The 16,242-nt window shown below is 37.5% G+C and overlaps 1 protein-coding gene across 1 annotated transcript; it reads left to right on the top strand.

Moving 5' to 3' along the window:
• The first annotated feature begins 365 nt into the window (after positions 1–365).
• GABRA6 (gamma-aminobutyric acid type A receptor subunit alpha6) lies at positions 366–15,528 on the top strand. The gene is made up of 9 exons (XM_054567883.1): positions 366–406; positions 600–718; positions 1,309–1,376; positions 3,210–3,430; positions 3,515–3,597; positions 3,933–4,076; positions 4,475–4,627; positions 5,897–6,156; positions 14,325–15,528. Exons 1-9 carry the CDS (start codon positions 369–371, stop codon positions 14,595–14,597), a joined length of 1,359 nt encoding a protein of 452 aa, XP_054423858.1. The 5' UTR covers positions 366–368; the 3' UTR covers positions 14,598–15,528.
• Positions 15,529–16,242: the final 714 nt, after the last annotated feature.

Below are 16,242 nucleotides of genomic sequence, written 5' to 3'. Positions count from 1 at the left end.
TCCTCCTAATCTCCCCTAATGCCTTATTCAATTATTGTCACTGCTCTCCAACCATGCACTGTGCCTTCTGACTCTCATTTCCCGAATGAGGCAGTCAGAGGAGGCTGAGTGTCCACCAGGACATAGTCTAAGGACATGAGCCACTGTGTTCCACATGAAAAGACGAAAACAAGTACAAAGAGAGCAAGGCGGACCCTCAAAATTTTCTTGGCAACCTCATCATCTAGTGGATTACTGGCTGGATGCAAAGAAGGAAGAGGGATATGAGGGGTCCAGGAGGCTGCTCTAGTTGACTGGCAAAGGGGAGCTGGTTAGTGGGGAGGAACAGCCAGGAGGAAGACGGAGTGGGCATTCCAGCGCACTGCAGAATGGCATCACCGCTGCCCTGGCTGTACATCATTTTGTGGTAAGATTTTTTCCTCATCTTTTTCTCTTTAGTTCACAGGAAAGGGAAAGCACACACCCACTGGGTGACTTCCATACCAAATCATGAAGAAGCCTGGGTGACACGGCATGTTGCTGTGGTGGGGAAGACTAGGGGACTGAACAGCACCTTTCCCTGAGGCTGGGAGTGAGGATGGCTGACTGTCTCCTTGCAGGGTAGAGAATGCCCTAGGGAAACCTGAAGATGATGGAAACTTCTACTCAGAGAACGTCAGTCGGATCCTGGACAACTTGCTTGAAGGCTATGACAATCGACTCCGGCCAGGATTTGGAGGTGAGAGACAATCCCCTTCAGTAGACAAAGCATCTTCATTCTCCTTCCCCTACTGCCATCACAAGGCCCAGAGGCCTCAGAAGGGTGACTGAGTGGGGAAGTGTTGGGGGCCTTGAGAGAGGCCACCTGGGTATTCCCATCCAGTCTCTGCCCCTTCTCAATGAGCAACCTTATATGCGAGTTATTTGAACTCTCTGAGCCTCAGTTTCCTCAACTGCACTGGGAGTGCATGAACAGTGCTCGTCTCATAGGGTTGTATGAGTGTTGAATTAGATTCTCCATGTAGAAGAATTTTTTTAGCATTTGTCCCATTAAAGTCATCTATATGTGAGTAACTGTTATAATTCTCATTAGAGTACTAACCTAGTTCTCTTCTTTTCCTTAATTCCCCACATCGACCATATTAAATTCAAAATAAGGCAACCGTGTGAATTTTCAGAGGTGAAAAACTCAAGGACCCCACTACTGGGATTACTTCAGGATGGGTTGCAGATTTTGGTCATGAGAAGGGGCTTTCTTGTGAGTCAGTAAGTTCAGTTCCTTCAATGTCACTGGGGATAACTGCCCCCATCCTGCTGGGCTAATTTCAGGTGCTGTCACTGAAGTCAAAACAGACATCTACGTGACCAGTTTTGGGCCCGTGTCAGACGTGGAGATGGTGAGTGAAGAGGGTAACTTTACTCAGGGGGGAGAGGCCCATGTCCCAGGACTAATGACGATGGGCATTGTCGCCAAGCACCGCAGCGCGGCGTGGAAACCCATGCTGGGAGTGCTTGGCCCTTAGAGCAGGTTACTGCTTGATCTCCTTCACCGAGGGCTCTGCTGGACACCTTAATCTGAGGGATTTTATGAGACAATATCCTCTCTTCTGTCCACATATCATGCACTGATTCTTCTCTACAAAGAAAACATTTTTCTCATCTTTATGAAGTCATAGTTAAATGTCTGAAGTAGCAAAACAAAAAAACCAACAAATGTAACCATGTAAGAGTATATTGAGAGTATCTATGAAACTTAAGACATAGAATTTTTTTGGTAGTACATCATTTTCAGTATATTTAATTAAAAGAGTAAAGGGAGTCATTTGGAAAGGCTAATGCATTCCCTCTTCTATGTTGTGAATAGACCAGTAGGTGTTCTGGGGACTTTGCTCCAGGTACAGATGGCTGTAGGATTCATAAAAGGATATTTATAGCAAATGGTGATGAAAACCTGAACTAGTCTTCTAGAACAAAGTATATTACAATATGCTTTCATGGTTCTTAGGTAGCATTTTCCCCTAAAGGTAAAATGTAAATACCGAAACTGAAATAAACATAACTTTTTAAAGAAATGCTTCATTACATTTTATTAGGGAAATGTAATTTTGGATAAAAAGTTATTAGAGACTTTTTCATGGTCTGCTCTTTGAGTTGACAAGAATAAAGTAAGAAAAAAGAGAGAAAAGGAAGACATAAAAGAGGAAGAGAAAGAGGAAAAATAAAAAAAGAAGAGGAGACGGGGAGGAGGACTTTAAGAAATAAATGTCTTAAGACTTTTCATTAACCAGAATCTTCAGTTATTTTACTATCATATTTGTCATCTGAGTACTGAGTCACCCAAGTATAAATAACTACAACCATGTTCTACAGTATCATTTGAAATCTGGGAATACTTGGAACTTAGGAGTTTGTCTCTTTTTTATGTGTACAACAGAGACTTGCTATTGCCTAGATAATTATTAACATATTGTGTCAAATTATATTTTAAAAATATAATCACCACTTATAGGAATAGATCTCATAAAAGAACATGTAAAGTAGGTAAAGCAATTATTGGCAATATTTTTATATAATTATGTAGATATTTATCACTGACTTTTGCAATGAACCTTATCATAATTCTTAATATTTTTAATGTTATTTTGTAAAAGCCACAAACTAAAACTCATGATTATTATGATGCACACTTGAATGATGCTCGTTTTGAGTATTCATGGTAACATTTGCTTTAATGTTCTCTGAGGACAGTATAAAATGACGACATGCAGCCCAAGTAGGCTCACCTGGTAAAGTTCATCCTTGAACTTTACTCCACGGTGCCATGATGCCTGGAGACACCTCTGACGGTGAACAACTTGCTAAGGGAATGGTCAGACTAACTGATGGTAAGGACAGCACAAAACCTAGACTGTCGATATTTTAGTATCTTTCTTCTAAATTAAGGACTGGGGAACTGATAGGTTGATAGATGGAGAGATGGCTGACAAACATATGTGAAGGACCGTCAAGGTTAAGGAGGAAAGTTTGCATAACACAGCCTTATCTTTTACAATAATACAAACTTTTAGGTTAAGATAAATAACAATTCACTGAAACCATGGCTTTCCTAACACGTTGTCTAAAAAGTTGCTTTACTTCTTAAAGTTTTAGGATTGCATAGAAAAGTCAGTGCATAAACTATTCTTAATAAGCCGCCTCCTAGCCTGCATGAGCACCTTATTTTCTTACAGGAGTACACCATGGACGTTTTCTTCCGCCAGACGTGGACTGATGAGAGGTTGAAGTTTGGGGGGCCAGCTGAGATTTTGAGTTTGAATAACTTGATGGTCAGCAAAATCTGGACACCTGACACTTTTTTCAGGAATGGCAAAAAATCAATTGCTCACAACATGACAACTCCTAATAAACTCTTCAGAATAATGCAGAATGGAACCATTCTGTACACTATGAGGTAAGACTCCCCCAATTCTATGTCCTCTGCCCAACTGCTCTGTCCATCATACTAATTCAGAACCATTCGTTTCAATGGCCCTAGGCTTACCATCAACGCTGACTGTCCTATGAAGCTGGTAAACTTTCCTATGGATGGGCATGCTTGCCCACTCAAGTTTGGGAGCTGTAAGTTACAAAACACTTCTGAGAGTCAAATAATGCATTCAAAATATATATTATTTGGTTTTAATCAGAGCCTGGAAAGCAAAAGAGAAATAATACTATGACATTCAAAGGGTGATTCCAAGAACCTATTTACTTAATCATATCTGTCACACTCAGAGCTTTAGTCACCCAGATTAAAGAAAAGCATTAAATTTACGTCCATATATTATGGACATAATATTATGTCCATATATTATGGACATAATATTATGTCCATATATAGAAAACTATTTTGAAAGAAAAAACACACCACTAGTTAGAGTCACTATTATGTTCAATTTGTTTAAAAAATTCAGATGCCTACCCTAAAAGTGAAATCATATACACATGGAAAAAAGGACCACTTTACTCAGTCGAAGTTCCAGAAGAATCTTCAAGCCTCCTCCAGTATGATCTGATTGGACAAACAGTATCTAGTGAGACGATTAAATCTAACACAGGTAAGAATTTGACCACTGCATGGATGTAATCCTTCAAGCTGACTCTAGTATACATCTTGATAAATCTATTTTGTTTTCCTCTGTGTTAGCCATTCTCAGATAAGCTTGATGTTTTGAAACGATGAGTAACTTTCCTTAGTTGATTTTGCAACATGTGCCCATAAAGATTTGTGTACCCTTGGAATGAGTGGTTTTGTATGTATATGACACAAAGAGCCCCACACAAAACAGTAAGCTTATGTGTCTATCACCTGTTGATCAATGTATTTATCATACTTTAAAATATGCCTTTGCTTATTTTCTTGTATCCCATGTTAATTCAAAGACCTGCAATATTTATTCCCAACTGTGTATTTTTTAACACACTCAAAACCAATAATATATGTGTCTTCCAACAGGTGAATACGTAATAATGACAGTTTATTTCCATTTGCAAAGGAAGATGGGCTACTTCATGATACAGATATACACACCTTGCATTATGACCGTCATTCTCTCTCAGGTGTCTTTCTGGATTAACAAGGAGTCTGTCCCCGCCAGAACTGTCTTTGGTATGCTTCACTCTTTGGGCTCCATTTCCATTCATCCTCCAGCTCTCCTGCCTTGGGCATTTTAGGAAAATATTCACACCAGTGCCCTTTTTGGTGCACAGTGGAAATAGACTTGTATCTCATTCAGACACATGTATCATGTAAAATGACCCGTATCATATAGCAAGTAGTGTAATGAATCAACAAAAAATTTGTCTCAGCGAGAATTCTGGCTGCTTTCCTGTGACTTTCATATGTAATATTTGATAAGGTTTTTTAAAAAAAATCTTGATTTGATTTTTCATAACCAAGAAAAAGCATAAAAGTAAAATCTGACATGTAAATCCATAAACATAAAGGCTAAGTTATTGAACCCACTAACATATAAATTGTATTTCACTTTTATTTCATTGAACCACAAAAAATGCTATTTTTTAGACATAAAAATAGTTAAATACTTACTACTATCACATGGCTCAACCTAAATATTGTGTATTCTATGCTGTATAGAATCACTACAAGTTTTGATGAAACAAAACAAGAAAAAGATGTAAAAGAAAAATATCATCGTTAACTAAATCCATTTTTTTCTGAGTTTTCATGATTATGGATTTAACTGTTCCTAAGGAAGACCTAAATTGAATTGAAATCTCAGATGAATTTTGACTTTTTAATTTACTGTATTAAAGTAGATTCCTTTCTGTAAAATATAAAAAAATACCTATATTATGATGTTGGCCAAATTCAAATAATGTAAATTCCCCGAATCATAATTCAAGACAGAAAACTACTGGAAGATAAAGGATGAAATTATTTTCTCATTAGTAATATTTGTTTACCTTAAAACCAAGCTGAAAAATAAAAAAAAATTGAGGAACCTAATTTTATGATTATCATTATACTTGATAAACTTAAATACGATGAAAGATATTATCAGCTATGACAAATGATCAGAAGTTCAAAGTTTTATTACTTTAGTGATAATTTGCTTTCAGTTTTCTAAAGAAGCAACTAAAATTTTTCATGACTTAAATTTTATAATAGTTAACCTAAAACAATTCAAAAATATGTTTTGAATTACTACAATGTAGAGGTAACTGCACTAGGTATTGAAGGGTACAAAAATGAAAATCCCTATGATAGTAATTGTGAACAACTATAAAACAATAAGGTAACAACAAAATTCACGTTTGGAGAGTGTTTAATCCTCGCTGCCAACATGTTCGCATTTCAGCTCATTTTTTGATCCCAAATGTTAATACTGTACTTCTCATTCCTTTTTCCGTTCAGGGATCACCACTGTTCTAACCATGACCACTTTGAGCATCAGTGCCCGACACTCCTTGCCAAAAGTGTCCTATGCAACTGCCATGGATTGGTTTATAGCTGTTTGCTTTGCTTTCGTCTTCTCTGCTCTTATTGAGTTTGCAGCTGTCAACTACTTTACCAACCTTCAGACGCAGAAGGCCAAAAGAAAGGCAAAGAGTGCGGCCTGCCCTCCAGTGACAATATCAAGAGCGACTGAACCCCTGGGAGCCGAGGTTGTCTTGGTAATTGTTTACTTTATACTAAGCTTACCCACCATATAAAAAAAAAAAAGGTAATGCAAACAGTGGTTACAAAAAACTAAAGAGTCTGAAAGTGCTGTTAGCTGAGCATGAGTTACATAAGCCTGGTTCCAAGGCCAACTCCTTTTCCAACTTCACAGAAAAAAGCCTGCAACAATCCTTCATTTATTTTTGCCCTAAACTTCTGGCATTCCTCTTTCATCACCCTCACTGGTGCTTGCTGATGCCAAGCTCTCAAAGACAAGAAAATTCTTCCTAGCCTTTAGATGTTTGCTTTGAACAGATTCACTTAAACCAACTAGGGAGAATAAAGTAAAAAAAAAAAAAAAGTTCTTAATGAGCCTTTGAGGCTTCAGAGTCTGAAGGGAACAAACAGGACTCCTAAGAAATGAAGAATTTTTATTAGAAACCTGCTTGTTCGTCTATTTCATGAGGGCAAGATGTGAGTGTTAGATTCTATGAATGCTGACTCATAAGCCAGCTTTTGATTCATATGGGAACATTCTCATGGTCATATTAATATATTAAAACATGGATATAAATATGGTTTTATTCAAAGACTTATAATTGGTGAGGAATACCTATACAAATTAAGTTTTGATTTGCTGTGGCTAAGCTCTGGTCCCTGAAGGTGTTTTGAAGAAAAAAACAAATGAAGGCATTAATAATTCAAGGTAATACATGTGCCCCCAATATTACATATGAGTAAATTCTCCCAACCATTAAGTTGCAAACACTTTTATAATGGATTATAGAAATGACTGACAAGTATATATTTTTATATGAATATAAACTCCAAACAGTGGCTCTTGAAAAGAGGAATATTTTGCTCTATAAAATTTAGTAATGCAGATACTTTAAACTGAACCAATTCTTGTGAACATTTCCAAATGGTGAAACCACACTCAGTCCAGCTAATTCTTGCTTAACTGTTATGATTAAAAATTTTGAAGTGATTTGGATTTAACTTCTGAAATTCTCAGGTATTCATTGGCTGAAAAATGATAAAATATTTACTGGAACTTTTTGATAAACTAAGAAATTTATTTGAGAATTTATATTTTATCTAAGGAATAAAAAAAAGGCTATTCCCATGATAAGTGGCACTATGTAATTTAAAGATATTTTTCTTGGATTATCCCTTACTAATAAAGAAAAAAATGCCATCTAGTGATCCAGTCTAATTATTTCCACTTACAACTCAAAAACAGAGTATCAGATAGGAAATTATTAATTACTAATTGGTAGAAAAACTAGGAATTTAATTTAAAACCCTGATAGTCACAGCTTAACAGAGGCTGCACCCTCCCCCATGATTCCTCAAACACTTGGATAAAATATTTTCAGAATGGAGGTGACATTATCTCCAAAATTCTTCCTTTGACTTAATGATTTTTTTCAATGTAGATATGTTTTGAAAGGTCACAAATATATAAATTTTGTAACAAAAATGTGTTAGTCTGAAGATTTAGTAATTCTAAATTACTAAATTTTAGTTAGTAAAACATAATTACATAGAATAAGTAATTATTTTATAAGCCATGTGTATTTATACAGGTATATAATTGACTTACTGTCCAAAGGTCATATATTAATATACATCTACAAAGGAAAAAGAATGTTTGTAAGAATTTGGTTTAACAGTTTGTTACTTGAGAAATAGTAAAAATTAAGAGAGAAATTTATGAGAAACAGGGTAAAAAAAATTAATTGCTTCGAATATGCTCATTGATCTGATATAGAAGTAAGAAAAAAAGACCAACTTCCTCAACTCTTTTAAAATATATATTACTGATAGGAATATGGTTTCAAATCCTTGGAAACAGAGTTATTTTTCTCTTAGTCTATTATTTAAAAGGAATAATTTATTAATAAGATGTGATTTAAGATCTCAGGTCTTCATATAAACTATCTTCAGCAATTCTAAAACAGTAACACAATGAGCAGGTCCTTTGGGAAGCTGGATAAAATACTGCATTTATTAATTTCAAAGTACTTTTTTTGCAGGTTTACTTTTTTTCTAATGAAAAATATATTTCTACCCCTGGATCTACTTAAAATACATAAGGCAACGGAAAGTAGAATTTCATTTCTGAAAGGCTAGGTCAAAATGTAAAAATAAAAATAACTAAACCTAACAAGATAAATCCTGTAGACATCAAAAATAAATAGATGATTACATAGAACATTTATATTTTATTTATTTATGTCAAAACTTGGCAGTTTGCTTTATATAATGTAGAGTAACAAAAATTACACATTTGCAATTTATACAACACAATGGTATATTATGATTGCTAGGTCATTTTTTCCTTTCAAATACCATGACATTTAAAAATGCCTATTCAGTTGTAATCAAAATAACATTATTTGAGTAACATGAACATTGGAATAGCAAGCCAATGGTGAAGCTGAAATAAAATAAGTGTTTGGATATTTCATGTGATTCTAAGTTGTATTTTTAATGGACTCATTGCTTTTCAAAAGAAACTACTTCTAATGAATGTGGAGAAAAGTTTATCACTGATTTTGACCTTAAAATATAATAATGACAAAGAAATTTAGGCATTTTAAACTGGAAGCAATACCTAAAACTAAGTACTCAGAAGTGTTCTATAGACTAATTATTTTTCTGTTTTTAAAGGATTTGGAACTGGAGACTTCATTTTCTTTAGGTTTCGAGAAGGAATTGTCCACAATACCTTTTCTATTGACCTTGTATTTGTCCTCATTGTTTTTATCTGGCATGTGGTCTCGGCATTAGAGAGGTATCCCTGCCTTGGTGTTTCAGAACTCGTGTCTGAGGTACAGTTACTCCGTGTGTGAAATCTTGGTCTCTTTTTGAATGCTTTGCTAGCTTAGCTCCCTTATTATTTTAAAAGTCTAAGGCCCTACTGCTTGTTCCTAAAAGAATCCTCCCTCTCCACCGACCCATCAGCACATCCAATGCGGCTTTTCTTTTTCAGTGGAGGTGTGATGTTCTCAGTAGATTATCTATAAACAAAACTGACCAAAATGTCATTTGTCAGGACAATAGTTATATTTATACTGATTGCATTATTAATTCATTTATTCTTTTTTTTCTTTTCACCTAGCACCCACTTATCGAGGATTTATGTATTCATTGAATTTCTTAAGTACTTTTAGCTGCCTGATCATTTGTAGAATATTGAGGATATGTTAATGAGTGCTATCAATAGGGCCTCTTTCCCACGGAGCTGCTTCTCCTTGAGTAGGAAGAGAGCCCTATCAATAAGCCATGAGAGTATGATGTGACAAAGGCTGTGTTTAGATACATGGTAGGCTGAGAGCGAGCCACACGAGGGTACCTAACTCAGACTGCAGTGGCCATCGCCCTGAAGGAAATGACGCCTAATGAGAGAACAGAAACCTAAGTCTGGTCCTGCTCTAGAAGCACCAAGTCAATGCTACAAACTTGGGCACAGAGAGGGAGATAGGACACACGTCCTTTCCCTTTTCCTTTTCAAGGCTGGGGCGTCTGCTGGGCCACTGCCATGCTGCCCGCCACCTATGCAGAGAGACAGGAAGCACAGAATACCTAAAGATTTACCCCTCTGCTCCAAGTATTGCCAAGATTGCTTTGAGTATGACTATTACGCAGTAGAATTAAGGGTTGTATTAAGACCATCAGAGGCTCTGAGTGCCTGGAAGATCTTTGTGCTCCTTCTCATGGCTGTACCTCTGTATGACTTACAGAGCGTGGGATGGATTGGGTGAGGGGTGTAGGTGGTTAGCTCTTTCCCCATCTAACATTCCATTCTATATCCCTTCTCATATCCCCCTCTATGGGATATTTGATATCCCCCCCTAATTCCCCCTCTAATTCCATTCGTCACCTTCCAAACCTTCCAGTATGGTTTCCAGACATGCCCCAGCACCATTAACCTGCCAGATCACTGCCAGGAGCTGTTTCTCTCTAGAAATTCTGGGTTCAGCTCTGCTTCCAAACTCTGCCAGCTGTAGCATAAATGCAAGAAAATCTGACAGAGTTCTTATTTTCTCCATAGTGATATAATAGTTTTTAAAAATCTGATGTTTAAAAAACAGTTAAACACCCAATGTTTTCAAAAATATTTTCTCTTATTTTTGATGCCCCTGTTTGCTGGTTCTAGGAGCAGATGCAGTGTTAGCTCTTGAGTAATGCAGCCCTGGTTCAAATCTATCTCTTGAGAAGGGACCCATTGCCCCCTCCTTTGTAATATATTAGACTCATTGAACATTATATCAAAATTGCTCTACGTACTTCCCAAATGCCTTATCTCTACATCAAATAATTGATTGTCATAAAGTCCAGTTTGATTCAAAGTACCTTTGCAATATGCTGTTAATTAAAACAAAGCTGTGCTCTAAAAATACCCAAAGCAGGATGGCACTCAGCAGCAGGGGAGCCCTGGAAAAATGCAGAACCACAGGTGTTCCACTCAAAACAATGACAGCCCCAAGCTGAGCCCTCATCTGGACTCGGCAAAAGCCAATTTTACCATCAACTGAAGCTGCTGAGCTTCCAATGAGCAGTAGGGCGGGGTCTGATGCAAACCTGTAGCTTGAATGGCTTAGAAAATTGGCTTTCTTTTCATTTCAGAAATTCAATGTGATTCTTTTAAATTGGTGCCCAGTCTCCTGTACTGTGAATTCCCAATTATGCGGGAGCTGATTACCCAGCATGTGTGTTAGCCAAGCTTCGTGCATTTCCTTGAGCATATCTTATCTGCTGTCTGCTAGAAATCCCTCCAATTACCGTTGGGCTGTGGGACAGTTGTAACTCTAAACAGTGATTCTCAACGGTAGGTGAACTGCCTCCCGCAAAGGATACTGGCAAGGTCTGGAGAGAAGACAGAGAGGCTACTCAACATCCCATGATGTGCAGGGCTGTCCCCCACAACAAGATTATCCTACTCAAAATGTCAATAGTTCTGTGGTTGAAAAACCGTGCCCTAAATTGTAAAGCTGATGGGAAGAAACAATAATTATTGAATGTGATCTTTGGAATCTAAGAGGGATTGAATTTAGGTGCTGACAATTATCGCTCTGTAAGCTTCCTGCTTAAGCCTTCATTTGTTCATCTCTAAAATGAAAATAACATTATTACGTTACAGATTCCTTCTAGGAATAAGCAAAATAATGCATGCAAAAGTGCTGTGCAGTGCCTGTCCACAGTAAGCATTCAGATACGGTACCTATCAAGTAATGTAAAATAATATACTAAGATATAATGTAACAAACATAATCATAAGATGTTTTGTTCCTTTCTTTTTGCCTGACTGCTGAAAGAAATCTTGAAAAATGTTTAGATTTTCATTCAATTTTTTAATCTACTATATGTTTACTAAGCATATACTATGTTCTATGCACTGGCTAAGCATTGTGGAGCACTTATACATGATAATAATATGCCCTCTACCATTAATGTCAGGAAAGGAGATAACGCATAACAGAAGTAAAATTTACAGGGAAGTATGTTATAATAGATAAAAAAAATTACAGCAGCTAAGCAAGTAAAAATTGCACAAAGTGTGTTTGTATATACACAACATAGTCCTTCTCAAATTTCTAAGGAAAAGAAAAATAACACTTTAAAGATAGCAAATTGAAGCTGAGGGAAGAGTTGATGAAATCTATGACATGTCTAAGTTGTATAGCAGCTGAGCAGTATATACAGACCTGCAAATGAGAGCTTTCTGTCTCTCCTGACTTAACTCTTAAGCAGCCCTCCACAGAGACTGGGAAAATGAATGAGGAAAGGGGGAATCCTATTGTAGGGGACCTTTAATTCCAGGCTAATGCCAATGTGCTTAAATTTTTCATGGTGTTTGGTCTTGAATGATGTTACTTAACTCTGGACGAGGAGTATCTGGCAACCTCATTTTAAGTCATTTCTGACATTGTAACAATGCCAAGAGATTGACAAATAACACCCCCCCCCACACACACACCTCTAAAAAGGAGATAAATTAATGCTTTACATTTTTAAGGCAGATTATGTTTTACAGTCACTTTCTCATGTTAATAAATGTTTTTAATGTCTGCACCCTTTCTTCCTAAAAAAAAGAAAACCCCACAGGTTCCAGACAGGCAACACATGCTATTAAAAGTCAAGACAAATTTAGAAAGAAAATCTGCTCTGAAGGCTTGCCCTCTTTCAACTTCATCGTGATCCTTAGAAATTTTGCTAGAGTGAAATATTTTAACTTTCCATACATCTGGCAGGAGGGTACTTCTCGGAGAATGAAACAGTGACATATTTTGCTGTGTCAGGTGAAGAATATATTAATTACGTATTTACTGAATAGAAATTCAAATTAGAATCTGAGAAACATGATGAAAGCTCCTGTATGATGGTACTACGCTTACTCTCTAAATAAGACAGTGTACATTCAGACCAAAATACCACTACTCTGGTTCTATTCACAATCACTGTCTGGTGACCCTGGGCATAGTAGTCCTTCCCTGTCAGATACTTTTAATAGAAAATATCACTTAGTTTCTGTCCTTGGTCAGCAGACTGGTCCCTCTACTATTTTAAATTATTTTCTACCTCCAAGACCTGTAATTTATTTGGTTCTGTCCAGAGTACCTAGCGCAATACTAAGCCAATAGATATCAAAGATATTCTTTGCTTGAAATTCACCATGGTCATAACAAACTAGACTTGACTTCACAGGTTCATTTTTGCTTTTGGTGAAGAAATTTATTTTCCCATGTCCCCTAAAAGCACACTGGGCTTGAACTCCCTATGAGGACCATTATTATTTAGATATTCAGTAACAAACCAAACAGCAAAATTCAAGAGGGGGAATACAAGGAGAAGAGGCTGTTTGGGTTGCTGGCTCCTGCAGTCCAGATGTCACCGCATCGGTGGGTCATTCCGGTCCTGTGGCTCGACCAGCACAGGGGCGGCGGCTGCCTCTCCCTGCTTCTGCAGGGTTGCTGGCTAAAGCCACGGGGGTCCACCCACGTGAGTAACAGGCCCTGCCAGGCAACAAAGTGGTGGTTTTGCTGCCAGGGAGGAAACAAGGGAGTTTTACAAGAGTGGGGATAATGTACAGCAAGTGTTTGAAGGCAGAGACCAAGTAAGGACAGCCTGGCCATAAGGAGAGTGACTCTTACAGGACGTAGATGAGGAAAGAGTCAGAGAGAGGCCTCCTCGTCTTCAATAGCATAAAAGGAATCTAAGGCAAACAGAATCAGAGTCTCTGCCTGAGGCCCGATTCTCTCAAGGTGCGGCAAGCTGGGGAAGAAGCTCGCTGCGTGACTCGGGGGCGCACGCTTTCCCCTGTTTAAATCTCAGCTTTCTTGCCTATCCACCCATGTGCTAAATATCCCTTTCAAGACTAAAACTGATTGTCTTATGACTTCAGTGGAACAGAAAATTTAATGATAGAGAAGAGCATATAACAATTCTGAGGTTAGTAAATGGATCGCTTTTTGGTCATTTAAGGTGGAAGGGAACCAGTGGACAATTTCTGAGTAGGAAGCAGAATGCTCTCAATACAGAACTTCTGAGCCGAGGGCAGCTATACTTGAAGGGATCAACAGTCATCCTACTCAGGCTAAGGGCTTTATACTTTGTGTCACTGGCTTTTAGCACACATGAGCACCCTTATATATAGTTCTTTAATCTCAGTGGTTCGAATTTATGGATGTGCAAATGTGATAGAAGCTACGAATGTATCTAGAAGAATGATATCAATTAACTAAGCTGTTATTTTCTTATATCAACTAATTATCTACACACTCCAAATTGAAATCCCCTCTCATTGCCCAAACTCACTGCCCTGTAGGTTTTAACCATAACCAGGGAGTAGATAAAAGCTTTGCACCCTGGCTCATCTTAGTGGTACAATGCTCAACATAGTTTCTGGGACATGGAACATGTGTATGATTTAATTGCTGCTGAATTAAATTATAGGATGTTGGATGAAAGCAAGTCAATTGAAAAAATTGTTTCAAATTACTTCACTGCTTTCTTGGAAAAGTAACACCATCAAATACTGCAAGAATTTGCTGATATTTTGTCTTACACACTAGTTAAATAGTCAATAAATAGACATCAATAATGAAAAAAATGAATCTAAATAAGTGATCTCTCTTCTGTATGTAGGCTGAATATCTTTGTCTTTTCCCCACAGCATCCGGACTCCAAGTATCGCCTGAAGAAGAGAATCACCACCCTGAGCTTGCCAAGAGTCCCACCCTCTGAGGTCAGCCAAGCCCTCCGCGCGCCCCCCTCACCATCCACGCCCATCACGCCCCCGCCGCTCTCTCCAGCCTTCGGAGGCACCAGTAAAATAGATCAGTATTCTCGGATTCTCTTTCCAGTCGCATTTGCAGGATTCAACCTTGTATACTGGATAGTTTATCTTTCCAAAGACACAATGGAAGTGAGCAGCAGTGTTGAATAGCTTGCAGGCAGGACACCCTGTCTTATATAAGTTCTCATTTTCTGATTTTTTTTTTAAATAGCACTAAGACATGTGTAGATGAACATGCTTTCCGAATGTGAAATCGAAATTGAAAATCTGTAACGTATAGCTTTCAGTAAGCAGATATGAACCAAAAAGCAATAATATCACTCCTCAGAATTGGGAGTTGAAGGTTGCTAAAATATATGACTTTAGATGGTGGCACAAAATGCAATATACAGATTATGTATCACAGAAATATATACTTGAAACCTATATGATCTTATTAACCAATGTCACCCCAATAAATTTAATAAAATATGACTTTGGTGTACATTAGAGAAAAAAATGTATAAGAAGATAAGATTGATTCAAGGTGAATCTGCCAATCTTTGTTTTTCCTTGTTCAATATTTTAATTGTCACTGTGAGTAGCTTATACCGCAATACAGATAAAATAAGGAAGGCTGACAATTCCAAAGGTTGCCTTAAAATATATTTATTTTGGCTTAGTTTTCAAGAAAGCAAAATATAAATAGTGTAAATATTTGTCAGTAGGTTAACAGCAGCATGTTGGAGGCCTTTATGCTAGTAAAATGGCTTTCAGTGGCACTGTAAAGCCCATATTGAGCTTAGCCATTTGTTTTTAACCTTGCTGTGCTATTTTACCTCAATAAAGTATGGTGTTTATATACATATGAATTATACATAGATTATAAATTATGTATGCATATGTACATAGCTTTAGCTGGACTGCAATACAACATTGCTTTATCTTGTTAAGCTTTCCTTTTAAAATAGTATGTTCATTATAATTCCATGAAGTTATAGGAAAAAATAGTGATTATAAGGAAACCTTGTGAATTATGACTGTGGTTATATCTTGTATTTTCTACCTTTCTGAGTATACCATTAAATAAAACAACAATGAACATGGCTATCTGGCTGTCTAATAAAGCTGGGAGCAGAGCTTTCTTAAGTACAGAGAAATGAGGTGGTTACCTCTACCCCAGTGGTAGTGTCCTGGAGATTCTAACAGATGCAAGATGGGGGAAGGCCACGCTCGGTCACCTAGCTCTGCAAAATAGAACCAGGGACGTGGAAATAAAGAACAAACTGACCGTGACCAGGGGGTCGCGGGGAGTGGGTAACGGAGGAAAGAAGGGGAAGAGTCAAGTCAAGGAACGTGTAGAGAAGACCCAAGGACAAAGACGATGGGTCGGGGGAGGACTGAACGTGAGAGGTGGGGGGTGAGTGGGGCAGGAAAGAGAGGTGGGGGGGAAATGGGGACAACTGTAATTGAACAACAATAAAAAAAAAGATTTGAGTTTGTATCCAAATAGTCAATCCTTCATCTCCTTTCTACTAACTCTACATACTTTTAGTTTTAAGATAAATAAGGTCCGGGGAGCTAGCATACAACACGCTGAATATAGTTGTAATATTGTATTGAAATCTGAGAAGAGAATTTATTTATTTTTTTTAAATTTATTTACTTTTTAAATATATTTGTCTCTGCCTCTCCCCCACCTCTTTCCCTTGCCCCCTCCCTCCTTCCCTCCCTCAGCTCTTCCCCTTTGGTTTTGCCCATGAGTCCTTGCTATATGTTCCTTGACTTTCCCCTTCCCTTCCCTTTCCCTGCCCCC

This window comes from Pteronotus mesoamericanus, unplaced genomic scaffold (assembly GCF_021234165.1).
Source record: "Pteronotus mesoamericanus isolate MK-2021 breed Mesoamerican mustached bat unplaced genomic scaffold, CSHL_Meso_final contig_2, whole genome shotgun sequence".
NCBI lineage: Eukaryota > Metazoa > Chordata > Mammalia > Chiroptera > Mormoopidae > Pteronotus > Pteronotus mesoamericanus.
Note: the sequence above shows the minus strand (reverse complement) of the source record. Positions and strands in the feature narration are given on the sequence as shown.